Below are 25,129 nucleotides of genomic sequence, written 5' to 3'. Positions count from 1 at the left end.
ACTTGCCTTGTACAGTATCCATAATACAAGAAATATTGGACCGTAACTTTCAGGACTAGTAACTATTGGTAGTGCCACTAGCTCTATGCAACCACCATTACATATCTATCACTAATAGAACGTAATCATTGTCCTAAAATCATAGTCATGAAGGTGAAGTACTGTATATTACAGTAATATACAGTTTAGATACCTGCATGCTAGTCACCTATGCATGATATATAAGAGGCAAAATGCAATATCATGTTTTTGGTTTAGGAAATAATTACAAAGTTATAGTTTCTGACATTCTTTATAATTTTATTGTGGTATAACTAGTCATCATGAAATTACTTGTAAAAGTTTCAGTTTTTCAATACAAACAACAGAGGAATTATTACAAAGTTATTGCCGCCTTCTTAGTCTTATGTCACATAATGAAAATAATACTCAGTGCCAAACAATGTACCTAACTTTTAGGACAAAAACTTGCACACAAACTCACTAAAACGAGTAATTCATTACCTTCACAAACATATCCTTAGCAAATTATATCCCAATCCAGATTTCAAGGGAGCTTCCAATATAGCAAAATGGGTATGTGCAAACTATTGCTTAGTTATAATCAGTTAAGAAAGACACATGGACTCTGGATGTGTAGGAATTCTATGAGATCAATAGCAGAAACAGTGACGAATCAGATGAAAAAAGAATAAAATTGCGTACAACATTCACTGATGAAAAAAGAAAATGTTGAAAATAAAATTTGATATTCCAAAATGGTTTCATAAGTAAAAATAACCACAATTCGTTGACTTCTTAAATGTTCGCAATAATTAGAAAATGGTTAAATTCAGCCAGGATTAACCACCAAACTATCAATTGCCATCAAACATTCAGCAAGAATGACAACATGCTTAAGAAAAGCATATTGTATAAGGAAATTCTAAATCAAAAAACACCTAAAGTTTATAACACCATCCAACAGGAGGAATTCACAAGGGAGTACTCACATACTGAAGATATCATACCACAAACAACAACAACTTAAAATACCAATTTATAGCAAGTGGAGTACACAGTTTTTATTTATTTTGCTGGATATGTAGTTAATTAAGTAATCAGTACAACAACCATTAAAAACTAATGGTAAAACAAGAATATTTTACCTCTATTACAAATTCAGTACAGAAACCAAAATAGAAAAAAAAAAAAAATGAACTGATTACATTGCAAAATGCATAAGGGACTCACCTTTTTTTCTTCTTTTTCTTTCAGATACCGCGTAGACTGGAGACTGAGTTACAACAGAGGGCGAGTGAGAGAGTAGAGAGGGTGACAGGGACGTGCGACAGTGGGTCGGTGAGGGAGAGAGTGAGAGGGTGACTGAGCGGTGAGGCTGAGAGGGTGAGTGGGTTGGGGCCGACGTCGGCGACGGTGACGCTGAGAGAGTGAGAGAAGGAGAGGGTGAGTGAGAGTGGGTCGGTGAGGCTGAGACTGAGAGAAGGGTTTGAGAGAGTGAGAGGTCAGACCGGTGAGGCTGAGAGGGTCAGTGGGTGAGTGGGTCGGCGTCGGTGACGGTGACAGTGACGCTGAGAGAGTGAGAGAAGGAGAGGGTGAGTGAGAGTGGGTCGGAGACTGAGAGAGGGGTTTGACTGATGAGGGAGAGTTAGATTGGAGAGAGCGTTAAATTCAAAAAATTCCTATTAGAAATCGAGTGTCTGAGACTCGATTTCCATGTCTACTCCACGTGGAAATCGAGTCTCAGACACTCGATTTCCACGTATACTCCAGCGTGTTTTTTGCCATGTCAAAGCACGTAAACCGAGCCTTAGAGGCTCGATTTAGAGGTCCAAAATCGAGCCTCTGAGGCTCGAGTTGCTAGAATTCCAAATTGTTTTCAAACCGGACCAACTAACTGAATAGTTAGATTTTTATGGGTAATTACCCATTTTCGCCCCTTTACCAACCCAAACATGAATCGAACTAAAAAAGAAAAAGAAAAAGAACCGAACCGAAGTTACAAAAGCAGTGAATACGTGCGAAAAGAACCCATCGATGTCTGTTAAACGTGGGGCCTGGGGTGGGTGGCTAAAGGCACATTGCACGGTGAGTGTGAGGGGGAAGTGGGGGTATATCTGTAAATAGCATGCTTGACTTATGCTTTCAGATATTCCTTCCTTCGATTCGATACCCGGTTGTATGTAATGGGTGATCTAGACTTTACCCTTCTTGTTAATGGAAAAGGAATTGAAGTGGACACGTCTCATCAATTGAACTCTACGAACGCTGACGCAACGCAAGCAGTGCCGTCTCGACTCACTTTCCTCTTCCATTTCAAAAACAAAAGCAGTTGTCCCCGTTCCAGTTCCCATTGGTTAATGGGAACATTGAATGATCGATCAATTCTTTTTTAGTATTTATTTAGAGTTCAAATTCTCCAGATAGAAAAAGAAAAAGAAAAAAAACAATGGCTTCTACAGATGGTCTGGTCCCAATAACCAGGGCTTATCTCGCTTCTTATTACGACAAATACCCATTTTCACCTCTCTCTGATGACGTCTCTCGCATTTCCTCTCAGATTCGTTCTTCCGCTAACGATTTGCTCAACCACCTTCCTCCCACTCAAGGTTTCATCCTCTCTCTCTCTCTCTCCTTTTTATCTATTAATTAATAACACTATAGATCGATCATTTTATGTGACAGAATTTTGATTTCCTAACATTTTTTTTTTGTGTGATTCAGAATTTCAGATCTACCCCGTCAATTACTTATACTAGTATTATGATGATGCCAATTGTGTTATTATTTTACGTCTCTCTCTAGCCTCCTAGTTGCTTAAAAAACTTGCAACATTGTTTTATGCCTATCTGACATGAATTTCAAAGCCGAAAAAGAGTAACAAAAGTATGCCTATAGTAGCTGCATTTCTTATTTTTTGGTTTGTTGAATTATGATCCTCAGCCACTTCACATGGTTTGTCATTGTAATTTTAGATGAAAGCTTGTTGGTACATGAAGCAGACCGTGAGCCTCCCCATAAAATCGATGAGAACATGTGGAAGAATCGAGAACATATGGAAGAGACGCTTTTTTTACTTGAAACTTCTAATTGGCCAGCAGTGGTAAGATACATATCGTTGTTATGGCAGTATTTCATTCTTCATCCCATGTGCTTGTTCTATTGGCTTGAGCACATTTTTATCTTGCGCTTCTGATCTGATTGCAGCTTCAGCAGCAGTCCACACCGGATGATGTTGAGTTTGCGACTGTTTTCAGTCAGCTCAAAGATAAAATTCAAAACACTTTGAAGATTTTGGAGTTTTTCCAACATAAGAATTCTGATCGTGTGTTCGATACTGGTTACATTCTCTCTCTCTCTCTCTCTCTCTCCATTTATCTAGCACTCTTTTGTTTGTTGGCTATGTCAGTTACTTTTACTTATTAATTCTTTGGGGATTTTTTGGTATTATTTCACGCATTTGAGTGCTTTTCAAGCTCCACCAGACACTACTTCTAACAAGTTACTTAGAGACATATATGATCCATAGTATTTTTTATAAGTAATGATATTTCATTAAAAAAAGAAACCTGTGAAGATCACAATGAATTTTAAAGAACCACAAAGAATAAGTTATCATGTACAAAAGTATAGAAAATATTCAAAATCAACAATAGATTTACTATTGGTAAAACACCACACGCAGGAACTATCGAACAAAGCATCGATTTTTGCAATCGAGTCACCGAACTTTCAACATATTCAACACTATGGCGATTTTGTTCCCTTCACAAAGTCCACATCATTCATAAAGGAACTAGATTCCGAATATCTAGAAGAACGTTTCCCAAATCAATTCCTCCAACCAAAGAAGATATTTATGATCTTATTCAGTAGCACTAATTGAATCCTGAAAGATCTAAAAACATAATTTTTTTGCAATTCATGAGCTACAAAGCAATGTACGAATGGGTGATCCATTGTCTCTCTGCTGCACTGACACATACAACACCATCCCACTAAAGTAAAACCTCGCTTCATGAAATTGTCACAAGTAAGAATCTTACCCCAAGTTGCTGTCCATTCAAAAGATGATCCATCTTTGGAGCCTTAACATGCCAAATACTCTTCGTTGGGAAAGAAACTGCACTGATACCACGTAAGACAACCTAGAATGAGTATTTTGGTTAATGTGTTTGTATTAAGTCTTAGGTTTACTTATCAAAGAAAGAATGACCAAACATCAAACTTACTATAGCTATTCAATCTCAAACTCAATCTATAACAACTCTCTCCCCTATTTATATTCGAGTAAAGAAGACTTAGAAAGGAAGTTACTGACTCTAATTCTCAATCATTAAAGTCTCTATGAAGTCTAACATCCTAGCTCCACACGGTCATCATCAAAAGGGTGTTACTTGGAAGGTGTGCTGCATTGCCTGATGTGGTGTATTTGGAGAGAGTGGAATGCCCAAATCTTTGAGAATTCCAAAGATCTTTGCCTGATCTTAAATTATTTTTCTTGGATTGGATGTTAGTTGTGGGTTGTCATTCTTTGTGTTCGATTTGTGGTTTGATAGATCATTGTAATTTGAGTGATTGACTGTGTTGTCCCCATTTGTATACATCCTTTATACTTGGGTGACTCTTTTGGTATTCAATAAAATTATTACTTATCAAAAAAAATCCTAGCTCCACACCTCCCCCTTTATCTGACCAATTAATGTTAAGTGAATTGCTGTTAGCATTTCTTATTGATTTGTTTGTAATTGTTTGAAGTACAGTGTTCATCATCATGAACATGGCGTACTTATTCAGTAAAACTTATATTACCTAAAAAAAAAAAATTAATGTTAAGTGAATTGATGCTTTGCTATCTAATGGGCTTAACAACTCTAGGAACAACTCCTTTAGAGGATGAGTCTCACACCATTTTTTGTGCTAAACCCATACACGATTACCATCACCGACATCAAAGGACACATAACCATCTTGTTCTAATACTTTTCCCATAGGCTACAACAATGGGTTCCTTTAACAGGTTTCAAAATACATCCCCCCCCCCCCCCACCTTTACATGATTCCTTATCATACTTCGTAACTATTATTTGCCTCCATAAATTTTCTTTTTTTTTTCCTAAAGTGTGATTACCATTTTCCCATTAAGGCTTATTTTTTAATAATTAAATTGTTATTGCAAGCGCCCGCGGGGGGGGGGGGGGGTGTTTCGAACCCTAGTTCTCCTCATAAAGGAAAGCAGTTGATCCCATTGAGCAACAAGGCTCTTGGATCCCTAATAAGGCCTGATTAAAGGTTCCTAACTTCTTTAGACCTTTTTTTGGTACTAGATGAAAAGGATAACACAAGAGTTTAGTCATGGACATTGTTAATACAAGACTGAAAACAATTCATACCTGTCCAGGTGCAGCCTAGTGGTTGGAGGCTTGGGATGAGCTGTAGAGTCATACATCCTGGGTTCGTTCCCCACTAGGAGTTCCCCTGGATTACCTGATACATGATTCTAGCAAGTGGGGTCGTGTATATGTGGTTTATTCTCCATGAAGGTGGATCCAAAGGGCCCTGCCATGGTAGGGTTCCACATCATCCCATAAAAAAAAAAAAAAAAAAAAAGGCAAAAGCAATTCATATAGCACTTAGTAGCAAATGTGGCTATAGTCTTGGTTTAAGTGAGAATCACTCCAGGTATGACTTTGACGTTGATTTGGATTCCTCAATGCTGGAGGTTCTTTAAGTCTTCAAACATTATTGATATTTGCCAAGGGATTTTGTTATGACGCTTCCAAAAGTTTTCTATTTCCTTGCTTCCTACTAGTAGGATGATTCTATGAAATCCTTGCTCTATTGCCTTAACAAATGCTTCCCTAGCAGCTATGACTCTTGTTACTTTGCTGTTCTTATAGTTAGTGCTGTGTCAATCTATAATTTTTTCCACCTTCTTCGGATATTCCAACAGAAGCTATTCCACTCCACCTCTCTTCCTTTCTCCACGCTATATCTGGTATGAGTAAAATTTGCAATTTTCTTGGCCGTGTCCGAGAGAGAGAGAGAGAAGGGGGGGGGAGGGGGGAGGGAGTGTTGTATTCCTCTTTGGACTTTGAGCATCAGCATAGGCCTTGTTGTACCTGTCAATCAAAGATTCAAAGTTGTAGATGTAAGTAGAGTTTCATGTGCATTCAGAGTTTTCCCTTCATAGGTCACTTGATTTCTTTGAAACCGGATGCTCCAAATGATTGTAAAGACCACTAGGAGACCAGAGCTGTGTCTTGGAGAGTTCTTTCTATCTAGTATCCATTTTGACAACCACATCTTCAGGGAAGATATTCTCCACATTTGAGGTCCTGATGGTTAAGTCTGAGCCTAACCATATGGCTCTTGAGAAGTAGCAATAAAGGAAAAGATGGTCAACTGTTTTACGTTCTTTGACAGAGTGAGTAGGAATCCGAATAGTTGATCCTCCCTCTTAAGCATCAATGTTAGTTAATTTTTTTTTTCCCTCTTTTGTTGTTACGTTCATCATTACTGATAATGTTTATAACTTAATTTCTAAGATTAGTATTACTAACTCTAGTTGAAGGCAAAATTGTAGGTATGATAGGAAAACATTAGGTGTTTTTAAAGCCAGTCAAGCTTAAGCTTTCAAAATTATGATTCAGGCTTTAGAGCCTCAAGGTATTCTGATGCTGGTTGAAGCTAACGAGTGATGAAATGTTGACAAAATTGTTCAAGTAGGACTGATAGGTATTAAAGTCATGACTCTAGTTTGATACAGTTTTTAGAAGGGATGATGGAAAACAGACTAGGACTGGGACTGTGACATCAGATGGGAGTTTAGCTTTTAACATGGAGTTCTCCTCTTGAAGCTGTTTTCTTACTTACAGGCAATGAAAACATCTAAAGAAATTAAATTTCTCCATATGGTACTCTTAAAATAGGAAAAAAGATTATGCTGGAGTTTATAGAGGATCATCTCAATGCTACTATAATGCTATACTATTTCAAATTATGCCCACCAAGAAATGCAATTTTTTATTTATCAGTAAAGCACAACTAGCGATACACTTAGCAGCTGATTCCTAAATTGCTTCTCGATGCATATCCTTGCTGATACTCTACTAATGTGTATTGAGAGTAGTGTCTCCAGCTACTGCTGGAACATTTTATTGATTTTTTTTTATAAGGGATTTTTGAATGTATTTGCAGTTATGACCTATATGCCTCAAGATTTTCGGGGAACACTTATTAGACAACAGCGGGAGCGCTCAGAGAGGAATAAACAAGCAGAGGTTGATGCTTTGGTAAATTCTGGTGGAAGTATACGCGATAGATATGCTCTTTTGTGGAAGCAACAGATGGAAAGGTGAGGCCCTGCGATTTTTTTTTTTTTTTGGGCAATTTTGCAAATGCTCTGAATGACCTTATGATGTAATTGTTTTTCCCCCCCAGGAGGAGACAGTTAGCTCAACTTGGTTCGGCCACGGGTGTCTACAAAACCCTTGTGAAGTACTTGGTTGGAGTTCCACAGGTTGTGTTTTTTTGGCCTTTTCCCCAAATTGAAGCCACTTATTTGGTCAGATTTGCCTAGTAGTCAACTAGTCGTAGTACTTGTTTGGGCTTGTGGCTCCAGTCCTGCTTCACTAGCAGAAGCAGGATGATTGTATACTTTACTGCCCCCTTTATGGTTCTCTCATGTAATCCTATGTACTGCTATCGCCTTTTCAAGTACTGGAGGTAGTTTAGAGCAAGTAGTTATACAGTCTAGGTCAATGACTTAAATTAAGATGCATTGGGAAAAATATTTATTCTCCTTGGACTTTATTCATGTTCATGAATCAATGGTCATATTTTAATCTTTTGATTACTCATCCTCGTGCAGGTTTTGCTAGATTTTCTTCAGCAAATTAATGATGATGATGGGTATATGCCTTTTGTTTCCGGACTAGCGTGTTATTCTTCTCCTGATTTTTGTAATTTTCCATTACGATGATGATAGATATCATTATGTAAAATGGTTTAGATGATTATGTTAAATGACACTAGAATACTGAAAATTGTTCATTACTAGGCCTATGGAAGAGCAACGGCAACGTTATGGGCCGCCTTTGTACAGTCTTACAACAATGGTTATCTCTATTCGTCTCTTTCTTTTGGTATTATGGGGGCGGTTTGATGCAGGAAATTCGTGAGTATTCTGCAATCTTTGTATCCTAGTGTTAAGTATTATTGATAGCTTCTATGATTATTAGTATATTTAATTGTTTATTTTCCCTGTGAGGGGGTGATGCTTCTTTTGTTTTTTATTTTTGGCTCAACACATCTTTGGTGTATTTGTATTGGGCAGAAAGAGGCAACAGGTAGCTGTCTTGGAAAAAGCTATTGATGTCTATACATCCGAGTTTGAAAGGTTCATCAAATTTATGGGGTATTTGCATCCTGCACTCATGTGTGATATGTGTCTAAATTTACTTCTGTTAGTTATTAATTAATAATAGCAGTGTTTTAAGACTATTTGCTTTACCTTTTAATTCTTTTTCTTTTGATAAAATTATTAGCCTATCAATGTTTGCGTTCTTAGTATGGTTTTCTGGCCTTTTTAAGTATTTGACTTTATTTATGCTTAGGATCTTGGAGTTCCAGGGATTTCTTTCTTTTAAATTTCGCGTTTAAATGACTGACTGTATGGGTTGTTCTAAATTTGGTCAATAGATTTCTTCATGTCATTAAAGCATTAGTATTTTTAGCTTCATGATGTGTTATTCTAGTATGGCCTTTTGGGCCATTATTAGTCACTTGGTCATCCTAAACATTTAAATATTCTTTCACTTGTCTGAAAAAAGCACTTTTAGAAGATGAGATATGGGCTTATCAACAATACCAATGGAGTGAGGCACATAAAACTTATGTGGCTGTGGTGATTGGGAAGGTGCAAAGCGAAGCAGAAATTCCATCCAATATTAAAGGAAAAGCAATAGATTTGAAATAGATTGCATACAAAGAGGATAGATTTTGGCTAGAATCCAACCCGTGCATGATAGTAGAGTAACAGATGTAGATTCAAAGTATAGGGCTAAAGATAACTATTTCCGAACAAGGGAAGAGGTGAATATTGTGGGAGAGAAATGAAGCAAAAAAGGCTGCATTTAAATGGGTCCCACAGGGTTTAACAAGTTGGGTTTGGACTTAGGTGAGGGGGAACCAATTGGACTTTGACTAGAAAAGAACCCAAGTAACTTTGAAATGGGTGAGAGTTCAAATCAAACAAAGGATTGGTTGAGGATCAAGGACATGTCACATGTCCACTATGAGGGTCGAGAAAATCAGTATATACTGATGACAAAGGTTGTGTCTCGTTTGTTGAAGGATCAGCATCTTGGATTATCTCATGCATTGAGTATCAGGAAACAAAAGATTGAGAGGGAGATAGGCAAGGAATTGGTCTTGTACGAGGGCCTGTCTGAGATTGTTCCACTGAATTTCCTACTTGACGCTAGCTTGGGGATAAAGGACCTTTTAAGCCCGGAAGTTTCAGCATGGGTCATGAAGCACACATAGTGTTTCAGTAAATTTCTATAGGTTTTGTTGGAGGGCTTTGAGGATGAGGCTATGAGCTTGTTTGCTGCCATTGAAAATAGGTGGAGATTAAGTTGTCAATTGTTTAGCCAATAAAATGCAACAAAAGATACAGGTAAAGAAACATAGGAACTGATAAATGTCACCAAGCCATTGAAAATAGGTGGAGATAAATTTTGTCAATTGCTTAGCCAATAAAATGCAACAAAAGATACACTACAGGTTGGCTGCTTTACGAAACCAATCATTTTTTTCTTTTCTTGATTTTCTAGATTCTTGTAATTTTTGTCCTTGAATTGTTTGACCCCTTGTACACTCCCTGTGTACTAGGGTGTTCCTTTTTTGATATCAATAAACTTATTACTATTTACCTATAAAACAAAAGATACATTACAGGTAAAAGAACGTAGGAGCTGATAAATCTCACCAATTCAGTTAATTACAAGGTAAGTAAAGGGGAATATAGGGGTAATTCAACAAGAAAAGGTAGGGGTTTGTTTTTGAAGTAATCATGCAGCTCAAATTGATATCTTGAAGGGGGGAAGAAGCTGAGGGTTGGAATTTAGATGTGGTATGTTTGCAGGGAACCATTTTGTGAGATATCTTTTTTTTTTCCCCCATTAGATAAGTGAGTCAAATTTATTAATCTATAAAAATACAAGAAAATAGAAGCAGCACCCAGTACACAGGAAGTGTACTAGCAGTGCAGGAAAATTAAAGAAAATTACAGCAATCAAGAAAGTCTATGAAACTTGGGAATGAATGAGATATATCTCGGGAGTGTGAATTGTTTACATTTGCTCTGAATTGGAGCTCCAGGGGGCGTTTTGCTATTATGGGATAAAAGAGCAATAATCAAAATAAATGAAGCAACAGATGAACATCTTTTTAATAAGTAAATTCATTAAAGAAGTTCAAAAGGATCTGCGCAAGTACACAGTATGCGTACAACATGTACACAAAAATTAAACACTAAAAGTACATTGATCAAGAAAGTCAGGCAAAATAGCAAAAGAAAATAAACCCAAAGCATTATACACTCAAACAAAGTCTTGAGGAATAAAAGCTTACCAATGAACATTCAGTTTCCTGCAGGTTCAAGAATATAGTAGATAGTTTTGTTTGGCTTTTTTCGGGTGTCTACGATCCTATGTATACTCTAAAAGAATTCACCTATGGGAGGAATTGGTAGTGGTGTACATTATAGGTAGACCCATGGTGTTTAGGCAGAGATTTCAATGTTACCAGCTTTTGGAGTGGGAGTGGATATTAGTAGGGCAACTTCAGCAATGAGGGGATTTTTTTGATTTCATTTTAGAGCTTGAGTTGGTGTGGATATTCAATTGGAAGAGGGCACTCATACACGGTCCAACAACCATGATCACCTGTCCATTAAGGATCAATGGATTCTTGCTTTCATAAAATTGGGAGGAGCATTTTAGCAGTTCAAATCAGCAAATTCTCCCTTGGTTATTATCTGACCACTTCCCTATTGTCCTTGACATCGATGACATAACAGTGGTTGAAGAGTAAGGGTTTTTGAAAAAGTTGGGAGAGTGGTGGAACAACTATCAGTTTAATGGTTCATCTAGTTTTGTATTAATCAACAAACTCAAATTATTGAAAAATGATTTGATGAAGAGGAACAAGGAGGTATTTGTAGAGGAAAGGAAGAAAAACCTAGTAGAGGTGATTTGGATATCAGAAAATGTAGAGGAATAGCGGCAGTGGTCATTCAATGAGAGAATGAGAAGGGAGAGCATTAGATTGGAATTGGAAAAGGTTATGCTCATAGAAGAGACACGCTAGAGGCAAAATATCCAGGTTTATGGTTAAGGGAAAGAGATAAAATACGACTTTTTATGGTGTTTTGTCTGTTTGGGGGAAGGAGATAAAAATATGCTAGAGGCAAAATTGGAATTGTGACTGTGCATGATCTGGTGTTTTGTCTGTTTGGAGTGCACTGGCTAATATGGAAGAAGTTGGTGGAGTTGTTGAGTGTTGGAAGGAGGGCTTTGCTAACCATCATTCTGTTGATGTATGGGGAGCCATGCCTCATTGTGTTATGTGGACCATTTGGAGGGAGAGAGATCTTTGGACTTTTGATGGGATTGAGCAATCGTCAGCTAAAATTGTATCTTTTGCCATCCATGTTTGATTGGTTGTGTGCTTTAAGTCGCCAATCTTTTTCTACCTTAGAGGAAACCTTTATTTTATTTAATTTTTAATTTTTAAATTTAATTAATTTTTCCACCTTATAGGAATTCTTGGATTTATGCAGTTTTAGTTGAAGATTTGTTGTATCCTTAGTAAACTGCCTGTGTACCTGGGGATAGTTTTCTTTTAATTTTCAGTAAAGCATTATTACTAATTAAAAAGAAGAAGAAGATGATTCTTGCAAAGTTAGATAAGCCATATTTTTTTTTTATTGGGCACAATTGTTTCTTTGACTGTGTTATTGCTAGGTTTAGCTAGTTATGTATTAATTGCATTTATGTTTTTATCAGTGAGGTCTTTGCAAATTCTCCCTTCTTAGTATCAGCAGAGGTTGCCGGTGCATTAGAAGCAGGGTAAGTTCTTCAAGCTTTCAGGTTACATGTGTGCTGGTACCAGCTTGCAATCTAAAGTCGTGTTATTTTGTTCTGTTCAGGAAAGGCGATGACTACAAAGAGATAAGTGTTCCAGCTGGAAGAACTCATGAGGTTTGTTTTCAAATTGTGAACTCTTTTATGAAGAGGTTATGTAGAAAGATATTTACGGTTCCTTTTTATATATTTGAGGTACTAACCTTTTGAGAGAGTCAATATATATAGCCCCTCAAGTTGCTCATGATTGAGCACCGGAAGGGTTGGAGTTCAATAATTTTTAGTCCACAACATTATGAATTGAAAATTTTATTTCATATCCACAAAACATTAAAATATTAGTAGAAATCACGAGCCATAATGTACACAAGTTTTATTCAATAAAGTTTTCTATCACCTGTCAATACAAAACACTAGTTCTCAAATAGAATATTAGTCAATACACTACATTAGCTCTTGAATAGAATAAAAATAACAAATAAGAATTGGTATGACAAATGATGTGGACACATTCCTTTGAAGGATTTGTACCCCGATCTGTTTGCATTCTGCGGATGGGGAGGTTTTAGTCTTTACTGTGTTGGATTATCTACAAGGTGGTTGGGAGTTAGAATTTGCAGTTCCACAGAGATTTTCATTATTGGGAGTTGGAGTTTGTGTATTTGTTTTATTATCATATTTATTCTTAGGTGCCTAGGGGGGAGGGGGGTGATAATTGACAAGATGAGATAGTTTTTGACTAGAAGTGCCGCAAATCATCTTTTGCTCCATTGTGATATTGCTAATATTTTGTGGAGTGAAGTTTTTAAAATGTTTAGGATTCAATGGGTGATGCATTCGACAATTGTAACTCTATTATTTGGTTGGAGAAAATGGTTTGGGAAACATACCTCTGATGTGTGGAATCTAGTGCCTGCCTATTTGATGTAGTTAATATGGAAGGAATGGAATAGTCGTGTTTTTTGAGGATGTGGAGATATCTCTTGATCAGTTGGAGCCCTTGTTGTTTCAAACCTTGTTGAGTCCCTATATTCTCTTTGGATATTTTGTAATTTTAAGGTACTTTGTGTTTATCACCATGAAGATGAAGCTTTCTTTGATTGAGTAAAATTCATTATTACTTACTTAAAAAAAAATCCCTGAGAGAAAGAAAAGTGCAGAGGAGAGAGAGAATCAGAGAAAATAAAAAAAAGCTAGCCAAGGGTCGCCATTGCTGGTCAAAGATGAGTTGTGATGGGCTGCTGATGCTAGCCAGTCACTGATCTAAGGTTGGAAATTTTTGGCCCATGAGAGAGAGAGAGAGCTTGAAGCTGAGAAGAAAAAATCTGATGTGTGTCTAACCTTAGATCGGTGGTGCAAATCTGTCTTTTTTTGCATGCCTGTGTCTGATCCAAGTCTGCATATTGGCTTGGACATGGACAGGTCACTAGATTTCGCCTTTATGTGCTTCCCTCCTCGGCAAATTTCTCCTCATTGTCACCAACTTTAGCTTCCTATGGAAATGGCACTAAATCTAGAATGTGTTTAGGCTTGAGTTGGGATCAAGTGGTCTCAACATTCCACTAATCATGCCAAAACCGTATTCTAAAACCTTTAGAACTTTCCTTTCCTCTTTTGTTGCACCAAGTTAGATCAGTTTGTATGTGTATATTGGAAGATGGCTGGGTTGGGCTCTGTGACCTTCCTTATATCATCTCTATGTTATTCCATGTCTCTTATTTAATTACATATGCTGTTTCCTAATCTATGGCATTTTATACTATCACTCCCTTTATAGGTTTCTTTGATAGTGGACTCGGTGAACTCATATATTGCTTGGGATTTCTCTTTGGTGCAAGGCAAGATGAACATGGTATTTTTTTCTTAAATGTTGATTGTCGTGTTTACTTGATTCTATCATCTTCCTTCTTTTTGTTAATTGTGATATGCTATTTGAACTTAGTATCTTTTCCTGTTACTTTCTCTCGATTCTTAAAATTGTAGAGCAGAAGGGGTGCACACAGTGCATGCTTCTTATATCTTGTTATCTTTGCATCTCTTTTAGTCACCTCACTGCAGTTACTATGTTGAGTTTGATTGGTTATGGAGATTATTCAAGAGACTGGTGGATGAATTGAGAGGTCTAGATTGTATGAATCTACCTAGTTTTATTCTATTGGGAAGAAGTGCTGTACCATTTCATTTTTTTGAAGAATATATGGTACACCAAAATGTTGAGTTGGCTTAATGAAATTAGATAGATCTTATCAAATGAAAAAAAGAAAAAAGAAATGAGATAGATCTTGAATATATTAGCTTGTACTAAGTTTGAAGATAACACTAACTAAGTGTCTTAAATCAAAATTGTTAATATAATATAGAGTTGGAAAATTAATTGGGTCAATTGTACTTCTAGATTGTTGTGTCTCAAATCTCAATGTATGCCAGCATGATCATTTAAACAAAATTATACAATTAACAACACCCACGTTGAGGAAATTGTTAACTATCTCTCTGCTCTTTATTATGTATATAAATTTCTAATTTTATTTGCTAGTTTTGAGACACCTAATCCAACCTCATCCCAATTTTTTTTACCACTAAAATGTATACCCCCCAGGGTACTTTGTGCAATTTCTTTTTCCTTTTTCTTTGATTATTGTCATACTTGGACCCAAACCTAATTCCTCTCGATGCTGACTTCTCTTCCTTCTTCATCATAATCTCTCATTGCATTCTAGAATCTAGATGTCAAAATCAAGTTGGTATTTAAGCAATAAACGGTCTTGAACAAATAGCATAATTGTTGTATGTTGTAGGGACATAAAGTTGAATGATAATGTTGTTACTTTTAGGTTCTTAATTAAGATCATTGTAGATGCAGAAATTTTCATTTGACAAATGCACATGCATGCATGTGTGTGTACTGAAAGGAGGGTTGTAGGACTACATGATGCAAGAAGTTGTAATCCTTTTAGAAAATGGATGGGCATTTGCATTGTTCATGTCTTACAAAGTGACTTATTCATCAAAAGCTAAAATACTAACAAGAAGCTACCTGACATTATGCCCTTTGAGAGAAAAAAAGAAAAGAAAAAGAAGATAAAGTTTTCTCAATGAGTTGACTGGTATTCTTGTGGTATGGTCTATTTGTTATCTCTTCTTCTTTTTGAATAGTAAAAGGCAAAGAGGGGTGCAACCCATGTACACAGGATTTTTTGTAATCTATTCCGTAAAAAACTAATCAAGTCATCCATGCAAATGGTGTGGTTGTGGTTTGAGCATAGTGTGTACGTGTGTGGATATCCTGTTAAATTAATGCCTCTGCCGGATTTCTTTTGTATTCCCATATCTTAGAGTCAGTTACTAGAAAGGTAGTTTTAGCATGTGACAAAATTACAAGTCAGAATAATAGTTTTGATCCACATTTTATACTTCCAAAATAACCCTATTATCTAATTGGAGGTGACTTAATAAAAATTCATAATAATGAGAATACAAAGTAAATTGAATAATCTAAACCCACCCCCCCCCCCCTCTCCAAAAAAAAGGACCAGTGTACCTCCAATTTCACTTCGTAGATTTAGTTTTTAATTAAGAGATAAACCAATTAAGATTGAGAGAGAGCCTCTGAGCACATGCATAGAGTGTGTGCAAGGAGGCAGCTAGTACTAATTATTATTATTTTGATAGGTAATAATACTTTTATTGAAAACACTGAACATCATGTTCATGATAGTGAACACTCTGATGAAGGAGCAAATACAACCAAATCAAGAGCAAAAAGAAAGAGAGTAAAAAATCAGAAATTGAAATACAGCTTGTACAACCCCAAATAAGAGTCCACAGAAACAAAGAACTGAAAAGAAGAGTCTTTAAGAGGTCCAAAGGTCTCTCATTCTCTTCAAAAATGCGAGTATTACACTCTTGCCAAACAATCCACATTAAACATGCTGGGACCATATTCCATATTGTTGATAAGTGCTTATCAAACCAATTTCTCTAGGCAAAGAGAAGAGAGCTAACTAACTTTGGCATTACCCACTGAATCCCAAACACTTCGAAAGTTGCACACCATAAGGCATGAGAAAACTTTCAATGAAGTAGTGATGATCCAGATTCCCCATCACAAAAGTATAAGCAGCATCTATTAACGAGGGACTGACCTCTCTTAATAGAATTATCAATGGTGAGTATCCCATACCTAGTTGCTGTCCATAAAAAGAAAGACACCCGTTTAGGCACCTTTACACACCAAGTACTGATTAACCAGTGTACAAATTGTAATTATGAATTTGAAAGTGATTTCTTATATCCACTTAAGCAGACGACACAAGCATGTTATATAAACACTTTTTTTTTTTTTTTTTTGGTATGTACCACATACCTAATCTGAACCTTTCATCCATTATTATAAAACATGTATTAAATAACGCAATATCCTATGTATGATTAAGATTAGGTAGGTATGGGTCATACCAAAAAAATAGAAGTCTACTGCCTATATTTGACCTGGATTTATGGCATTATAAATTATTGATTGAGGAATTTTTGCTGATATTGGTGCTTTGAGGGAACAAAGGAAGGTGCTCTCTCTCTCTCTAAATTTTAGTGTTGTCTTTATGTCAGCATTTTGTTTAATTGTTTTTGTCCTGCATTGCTGAGTATTATCCATGTATTGGATTTTGATGTAGTAAAGACGTTAATATCAGTATCTGATTGTTAATTGTTGATGTGGTCAACGTAATATGGCTTGTTTATAAAAAATGTTTGACATTACAGTTATCAGATCATTCCCATCATTGTTGATTTTTATGTTGTTGTTTTCAGGATATCGGATTTAGTGTGGAGTTTACAAATTCTTCTGGAGAAAAAAGTGTAAGTTGAACTGTTGAACTATCATAGCTTGTTAATTAATATACCATGTTGTGAATAAATTTTCCTACTCCCACTCCTATAGTATATTTTGTTTTGTTCCTCTCCCTTCTTTTTTCTTTTCTTTCTTTTTAACTGTAATTATTTACTTATCGTATTTTACATTGTGTCATTGATGAATGTCCAACAGTTGATATTACCTTACCGGCGCTATGAGTCTGACCAAGTGAGTTTACCCTTTCGCTATGCATCTTAGTCTTAACATGGCTTAGAATATAATGATAGTAATTCTCTCCAAATTCATATTCTTGCAGGGAAACTTCTGCACGTGTATGGTGGGAAACTATAAATTGAGTTGGGACAACTCATATTCAACCTTTTTTAAGAAGGTAAGCAGGCCTGTTTTACTGCTTCCCTAATAGGAGTTGCTTTGCTTTAGGATATTTTCTGTGTACTGGAGCATTGTCCTCTTTTTAACGAAACGATCATATACCTATAAAAAAAATGTATGCTGCTTCCATAGATTTTTTTGGTCTCCCCACTTGAGTTGCTACTTCGTATCATACGTAGCTATGAAGCTTTGGGTATTACGAAGTAGTGATAATACACATTTTCTTACCATTTAGTTCACTGAAAGATGTATTTTCCATTAAAGCATAAATTTTGCTTTCCATTTTTGACAACTCTAAGCTTTACCTGGCCCTAACACGCTTCTAGTTGTTGACACCATTCCTGCAATATACCACTGGGATTCATTTCATTTTGCACTGATCGTAGGAAAGTTCATTTGAGTTATTTTGACATCTAATTCTACCACCTGCGTTAAGAGCATTAAAAAAAAAAACCTTTTTCTTCCTGCTCAATTTTTTGGCAGTTCTTCTCTTAAGTTAGTTGTCAAGGTTTAAAAATAAACATAAAACTCACTTTTTTGAGTTCCCCCCCACCCCCCCACACACACACACACACACAAACACACACACATATTTCATGGTTCGGAATGAATATTATAAATCTGAAAGTATATATAATTCCATTTCAACTAAAATTTTAAAAGACATGGCACCGTATACATGGTTAAATACAATAAATAAAACAAAGAGTGTAGAGTCGCAATATATTTCTCAATAAATTTCACAACTGTTTGTCTAAGGTGGTAAATTGTTAGTGGTGGATAATAAAGTAGTGTTAGTGAGGGGGCATATGAGAATTTGTAATAACCTGCCAACTTAGCAATTGTGAAATTTGTTGTGTTTATAGCATTTCTCTAAATTAAATCTTCCTCTGGGATAACCTTTAGCTGTTTTCACTCCAAAAGCTTGAGTCCATTTGAGTTGGAGGAATGTTCGCAAATGGGTTTTGGCATATACTTGATGTCAGGAGTTTTTGACATTTATTTAATTTTATCTTGATAGTTTATTTATTATTCTGTTACATAGATGCTTCGCTACAAGGTGGATTGCATACCTCCAGTCGTAGAGCCAGTGCAGTCTGTAACTGAAGAGTGAGGATGAGTGGATCTCTCCTTGGATGTATTATTACCCTTCATTAATGATGCTTAATGATTTCTGTCATTCATCTGTATTATTTTTTATTTAAAATACCTCTTTTCATTGCATCTCCTGAGGATTGTTCTTACTCAGTTCCATCATCAGGATTTGCTACAATTGTTTCAGCGAAGAATCTTGTAATGTTTGTATATTATCGGGTAAGCTGACAAAGTTGATTCTTAAATACTAAACGATGATGTCATGTTCTAAGAGCACCCAAGAAATAACTATTTACTGTGGCGCTATACAATTTTTTATGCAGCACAAAATGTTGGTTTTATATATTTGTTATAGAATACGACTTTAGGTTTCCAGATAGATTTTGATCAATAGTTATTCATTACAAAAGGAAAAAAAAAAAAAAAATTTTAGGTCTGGTCTAAGGCATGGTAGCTTGCTCGCCATGTATTTTATTAGGCTTGTCAGGTTGGCACGGACCTGTAAATTAATGCCTGAGAAATCGCTCTTAATCCTGTTAGTGTCTCTCATTATCATACAGATGTTTGAAGACATTGATACTTGTTGATTGCCATGTCCTGAAGATGAGGTGGTATCTTGTGTCGCTGTTAAATACAACATTCCTCTTAGATAGATGGAGGTTGATACCATGCCATGTGGTCTTCTTCTACGCAAGGAGGATGTAGCTGTAGTACATGACACCACTTTCCCTGAATACACTGCTACTCATCGAGTGCTGTGGCATATTGTTTTGTATTTTTTTGCATTGATTTTCATTGCTTTGTTAAGTTAAACCCTCAAAACAACACTTTTCCTCCGAAGTCACAATCCTTACTGTAACAACGGCATTTTTTTGGCTACTGAACTTGGTAACGAGAAGGCCTTATATTAAGATGGTGAAGACCTACAAATTTCTCACGTCTGTTGAGTCTAGTGGACAGTCGTGATCAATTTCCAGCAAAATACACCCGTGGTTAAACATCAATAAGTTACAATAAACAAAGTTAAAGACTACAAACGTAGTAATTCAGCAGGGAAAAAAATAAGGACTACAAACATTAAGATAAATGCCCTGCAAATATAAAATTTTAGTAGTGTTTAATTTTACAGGTCAAGTAAAGTTATACGCACGTTTGGCAGAGTCAAGAGTGTTGGACAGGAGCATGGCAATTGTCATGGGCCCAACTCCTCCAGGCACAGGGGTAATTAAGGATGCTACCCTCAATGCTTCTTCATAGAAAACATCTCCTCTGAGACGGTAACCGTGCTCACAGCTAGGGTCCTGCCCAATTCATAATCCTATCTTTAAATCTGAAAAATATTGTTTTAACTTATGGCAAACGCACCCCTATAATAGGATGGCATAATCATTACCAACAAACCCGCAATCAAATGGCACCTTTACTAAGGATGGGTTTAAAGAGATGGAGAGAGCTACTCCAGTTGAGTAAAAGTGTAAAACCACAGGCCTACATGGCAACCGATGGAAAAAGAAATAAAACAACATCAACAACAAAGCCTCGGTCCCAAATTCTTGGCTGTGTTTTAATTTTTCTACTTCTCCTCCCTTTTTGTGATCTATTGGTTGCCACGTAGGCCTGTGGTTTTACTCAACTAGAGTAGACTTCATATCCATTTTGCACAAAATGCCACTAGTCTGGCAATGATAGACAGAAGTGACCAAAAATAGGCAAAATAAATGAGAAGTCTGATGGTTACCTCAATTGGATTTGTCCCCACATCTATAACAATTGCACCAGGCTTTAGCCAATTGCCACGAACCAGGTTAGGCACTCCTGCAGCTGCAATCACAATGTCAGCTTCACAGGTGATCTGTTCTGGATTCTTGGTAAATGCATGTATGATGCTGACAGTCGCATGATGCCTCTGCAAAACAAATTGAACACTACTTAAAATCTAGGAGGAGAACCACTGTATGCAGTAAATTGTTAAAAAATGGGTGTCACCTGCAATAGTAAGGATGTAGGCAATCCAACTATGTTACTTCTTCCAATCACCACAGCTCTCTTCCCCATGATTTCCACACCAGACCTGATCAATAACTCAATGCAACCTTTTGGAGTGCATGGAATGAACAAAGGCTCCCTTCCTCTTAGGGCAAGATTTCCCATATTTAGTGGATGAAAGCCATCCACATCTTTTTCTAGGCTCAGCACATCCAAAATTTTTGCCTCATCCAAATGCTGTCCCAGACATATTGTTGTAAGTTATCCATACAACACCAGCAAGTTCTGAAATCATGTATATAGACCTCAAATACTTAGTTGCTAATAATGTACAGCTACAAGCTAACGATACCCACCAAGTATCCAGACATTGTATATGATTTCAAATCTGATCAGGCCCCATCAAAGATTAGAAATTTTTAGCATATAATCCACGAATATTGGGTCTTGATGATCATTTACTACATTTTCAAGGGATAAAGGAGATCTTTTAAAATTGCAACCATATGATATCACTAGTCCAAAATCACTGCCAATTGGGTTCACAATAGGGCAGATTCTATGGTAGATTCAGATGAGAAGGAAAACACAAAATTCTAGCCAAAGCATTCTTAAACATGCTCATAAAATGCTTAGACTTCACCATTAGGTCTACAAATCCCATAAACAGGGAAGCTAGGAATGGACAATCTTCTAAAAATTTGAGATATTCACATTGTTAACATTCAGATCAGCTAAAGGTCAAGGTTAAGAAGTTATGACAGTTTAAGAAATTACTTGTGGAAGAGGAAGTTGCACAAGAATACCATGAACTGATGGATCCTCGTTGAATCTTGACAAAGCATTAAGAACTTCGTCTTCTTTACAATGGTCAGGCAGTTCAGTCATCATTGACTTGATTCCAGCTTCTTCACAAGCTTTTATCTTGTTGCGGACATAAGTTTGTGAGTCCCTTCTTTGGCCCACCATAATGACAGCCAATCCAGGAACCTTTCCAATGGATTCCTTCATCCTCTTGACCTCAAAAGCTATTCTTGACATAATTTCCTCTGCCATTGACTTTCCATCAATTATTGCAGCATTCTGCTCATTGGCTGTGGTGAATGTCATGTATCAAACCACAGATCTTAAGCATACAAAGAAGAAGGATAACAAGAACCCTCAGAATAAAGATTGCAAAAATAGAGAGGAAATCCAAATGATCAAATTTAGAAATCAAACCAAGCTCGGTAGCAGTCCAGAACCTAGGACTGACTGAAAATGATAAACAGGATGTGAATAATATCCCATACCAATAGAATGGGGAATCAGACAACAGATTTATTTATTTTGGCTCAATAAGGTCATTCGGTGAAGAAGATATAATAGGCAAGAAAAAAGATTGTTAGAACCCCAGATTCAATCAACCTTAAATTGAATCCAACAGGTTTTAACGAAAATATGATACAAGTAAACCACTTTGTGAATAAAATCAATGAACTCAAGAACAAGCTCAAAGATAGCCAGCACCAAACATGTAGTTACTGCTACATCTATAGCATGATTAGACAGGAAATATCTTTTTTGCAACTCCAAATAAAGTCCTTTTCTTTAACCTAATTAACCCCTAAAACCCAATACTGCCTAGTCACATAAAATTATAGGGACTTTACTACATAACCAACTAGCGAAGAGAGAGAGAGACCTAAAAAAAAAAGGAGAAGCATGTCAATGTAGAACTAGAAAAACAGACATTATTGAAGCTGTCGCTGATGACAATGACCAAAATAAATAGCGCTCATTCCTTTTTTGGAGAAGTAAAGAACCTCATTAAAAAATAGATGTGAAGATGCAACAAAAAAACAAGGCACACAGGTAGTGTGCTATAGTATTAGCAAAAAAGTCTAAACTAACTAAAAGTGAAGGTAAAAAAATCAAGTAAATCATGCAAAATATTAAAGGTAGAAACACTTGAAGCATATGCCCACTCAAACAGAGTTTAAAAGAAAAAAGCTTCAAATTGTGAATTGATCTTTCATTCTCTTCAAAAGTATGTGCATTTCTTTCCCTCCAAATACCCCACATTAGACAATGAGGGATCATACTCCAAATCACCACAGCTCAGTGTTTGTTGAACTTACCTGAACATCTAGCTAGAACTCCACTACACCACGTGGCATGACCTAATGAACCCCATATAATGAATACATCATATTTCATAACTCTCGAGCTACAGGGCAATGTAGGAGTAAGTGATCAATGGCTTCCCATTCTGCTTACATATACAACACCAATCCACAACAACCACTTGCCACCTCCACAAATTATCAACAGTTAAAAATTTTCCTCAATGCTGTTGTCCAAATGAAGAAAATCACCTTTGTAGTCACTTTCAGATATAAAACAAATTATATTTTCTCTTTTGATTGGTAACTTACACAAGCAGTGAGTTCACCTGCTGAGTATTTTTTTGGGAGACAGATACCATTTGAGCTAGAACTCATTCATTGGCAACATTCTGTGTGAAACTAGTCACAAATTTGCTTCAAAGCTCAACATTGAGATTCTGTGCAATAGAAGTGATAGAGTTATATCAAATACAACCAGTGTTGTTATAAGAGTGCTTAAAGCTCAAAGCTTGGAGCCCCAAGGTTTGAGAGCTTCACATGGCCAAAAAAAAGGCTCATTTGATGAAGCGCGCTTTAGGCACACTTTTTTGGCGCTTTTTGAAGAAGCTCAAAGCATGCCTAGGTGCGCCTTTTTATTTTATTGCTAAAAAAGATACGAATCATCAAAATTAATTGCTTGATCATGAAGAATGACACGGACCAATGATTTACTATACAAACACTATTCTTAAGGTGTATTACACAAACATTTACTTATTTACATGTCAAAAGATACGAACAAAATTAATTTACTATTCTTGTGCTCTTTGGTCTCTAATTTTTAGATGTTGATTGAACCATATACACCATTCAATCGTAACCATCATGATTATGTATTTTTATGAAACACGAGAATTATATAAAATGTTATGTTTAAACTTTCTACAACTTGATTATTTTGATATTGTCCATTGATAATTGTTTTCAATCAACTATATACAAGTTTTAAGAATTGAAATAACTTAAGTAAAATTTGAACTTACAAACATTATACAATTGTTCTTACCTTTTTTTTTTGAGAAACCAATTGTTCTTACCTAATAGGTAAAATATACAAATTTTGAGTAGTTATATTATTTTATTAAATGTTACATATATTTCTATTATAGGTTAATAGATATTATATTTGAAATATATGTGATTTACTTCAATCAAGTGCATGCTTGCGCTTTGTGTCTAGGCTCCAAGAGGCCTATGCGCTTTAGTGCGCTTGACACTTTTACCAAAATTGAATATGATAATTTCTACAAAACAAAAAAGTAACATTTTCAATCAAAATACAAAAAAAAAAAAAAAAATTTGTTTCCAGGGCAGTTCATAAGACCAGACTGCCAAAAGTCATTTACATTGAATCTGATACATGACTATCAACTTTGATGCTATACCACAATGCTGAAATCAGAGCAACCAAATTGATGGGTAAAAGAAGTACTTACAGCATTTATGAGCGGAAGGAAAGTCATGGGGGTTGGGATTAGAAGCCCAAATATCAGGGAGGTCTAATGAGACAAGAGATGGAGATATCAGAATTGGGCAGTTTTCATCCTTTAAGGCATGAACAGCCCTTGCTGCTATTGATGGCATTCTCATTCCTCCTACTCTCTTCTTCTGCCATGCCAATGCCACTGCCACCCTTAGCATCTTTCTCTTCCTTTTCCTAGTACTACATCATTTCAACATAGTACAAGCAACTGCTATACTGAATTTTTGTGTCAAGTTTTGGCACCGAGGAACAAAACAATCACAGATAAAGAAAAGAAAAAATATGTGAAATTTAAAGTAACCACCTTAATTGCATACATAACTTAAATGTTGAACTGGATCTTTTGAATATTGATTTTATCAAAATCGAAAGAAGCAACAAAAGTCTACCACAATAATAATAGTTTAATTAAATTAGCAACAGAAATGAGATTGACCTGACAAAGAGAACAAGAAATTTGGCGAGAGCTTGAGGAATGAGAAGATATAATACCAGCCCAGTATGTGGGCGATTGCAGTCTGCAACAACAAAGAAAAAAAATGAAGCAGCAGCAGCCGGCAACTAAAAGCTATGCACAAGCTCAAGCTCTCGAAGGATCAGGTTGCAATGCAAGCGTGTGGAACACTTCTTCAGCTTCACTACTATACTGGATTAGGCCCTTTCACTAATTAGCTTCATTCTATTCATTTGGGCCACTCGCTCACTTGTTTAGCCCAAAAATACACCTATTCTCCCTTTTATAGGAAAATTTTGATAGTTACAATAGGTGGGTTTTGAACTTGTTATACAATGTTAGTTTTCTTTTTTCTTTTTATATAGGCCCACAATCTGCTTATTACATTATTATTTGACATTGTTTCATAATTCTCTTATATGATTAAAATCACAATTCAACATGTCATGTATCATAATTGTTCAACCATTTATACCAAAAAATATATGTTTGGTTTAATTAGATTTATCAATTAAAATTTCATATTCTTTTAGGTATATCATATCAAACACTATTTTAATTTCTAAG

General features: G+C 36.1%; 2 protein-coding genes across 6 annotated transcripts; one reads left to right on the top strand and one right to left on the bottom strand.

Moving 5' to 3' along the window:
* The first annotated feature begins 2,242 nt into the window (after positions 1–2,242).
* Positions 2,243–18,831, top strand: LOC115953726. Its single transcript, XM_031071494.1, has 15 exons — positions 2,243–2,609; positions 2,976–3,103; positions 3,208–3,340; positions 7,201–7,357; positions 7,444–7,522; positions 7,874–7,914; positions 8,063–8,179; positions 8,339–8,419; positions 12,075–12,137; positions 12,218–12,269; positions 13,930–14,004; positions 16,962–17,009; positions 17,197–17,232; positions 17,321–17,395; positions 18,443–18,831. The coding sequence occupies exons 1-15, from the start codon at positions 2,450–2,452 to the stop codon at positions 18,509–18,511; spliced, it is 1,314 nt and encodes a 437-aa protein (XP_030927354.1). The 5' UTR covers positions 2,243–2,449; the 3' UTR covers positions 18,512–18,831.
* Positions 18,832–19,359: 528 nt separating this feature from the next.
* LOC115953725 (bifunctional protein FolD 1, mitochondrial-like) lies at positions 19,360–24,823 on the bottom strand. Of its 5 annotated transcripts, none has more exons than XM_031071491.1 (6): positions 24,545–24,823; positions 24,062–24,288; positions 21,256–21,572; positions 20,479–20,715; positions 20,231–20,398; positions 19,360–19,793 (listed from the first exon to the last, which is right to left on the bottom strand). In XM_031071491.1, exons 2-6 carry the CDS (start codon positions 24,264–24,266, stop codon positions 19,623–19,625), a joined length of 1,098 nt encoding a protein of 365 aa, XP_030927351.1. In that variant the 5' UTR covers positions 24,267–24,288; positions 24,545–24,823; the 3' UTR covers positions 19,360–19,622. The 5 variants fall into 5 exon arrangements, with proteins under 5 accessions (XP_030927351.1, XP_030927349.1, XP_030927350.1 ...); XM_031071489.1 differs by having other exon boundaries at positions 24,062–24,324; positions 24,545–24,822; XM_031071490.1 differs by having other exon boundaries at positions 24,062–24,316; positions 24,545–24,822.
* Positions 24,824–25,129: the final 306 nt, after the last annotated feature.

This window comes from Quercus lobata, chromosome 7 (assembly GCF_001633185.2).
Source record: "Quercus lobata isolate SW786 chromosome 7, ValleyOak3.0 Primary Assembly, whole genome shotgun sequence".
In the NCBI taxonomy this organism is placed as follows: domain Eukaryota; kingdom Viridiplantae; phylum Streptophyta; class Magnoliopsida; order Fagales; family Fagaceae; genus Quercus; species Quercus lobata.
This window is presented reverse-complemented; position numbering and strand designations above follow the sequence as displayed.

Excerpts from the sequence above, each read along its gene's own strand:
- LOC115953726 (XM_031071494.1), top strand. The coding sequence starts at position 2,450 with ATGGCTTCTACAGATGGTCTGGTCCCAATAACCAGGGCTTATCTCGCT. Across the intron at positions 3,104-3,207 it reads CTTCTAATTGGCCAGCAGTG|CTTCAGCAGCAGTCCACACC; the intron begins GTAAGATACATA and ends ATCTGATTGCAG. Across the intron at positions 8,420-12,074 it reads AGGTTCATCAAATTTATGGG|TGAGGTCTTTGCAAATTCTC; the intron begins GTATTTGCATCC and ends TGTTTTTATCAG.
- LOC115953725 (XM_031071491.1), bottom strand. The coding sequence starts at position 24,266 with ATGCTAAGGGTGGCAGTGGCATTGGCATGGCAGAAGAAGAGAGTAGGA. Across the intron at positions 20,399-20,478 it reads CTACATCCTTACTATTGCAG|AGGCATCATGCGACTGTCAG; the intron begins GTGACACCCATT and ends TTTGTTTTGCAG. Across the intron at positions 19,794-20,230 it reads TGGGGACAAATCCAATTGAG|GACCCTAGCTGTGAGCACGG; the intron begins GTAACCATCAGA and ends TGAATTGGGCAG.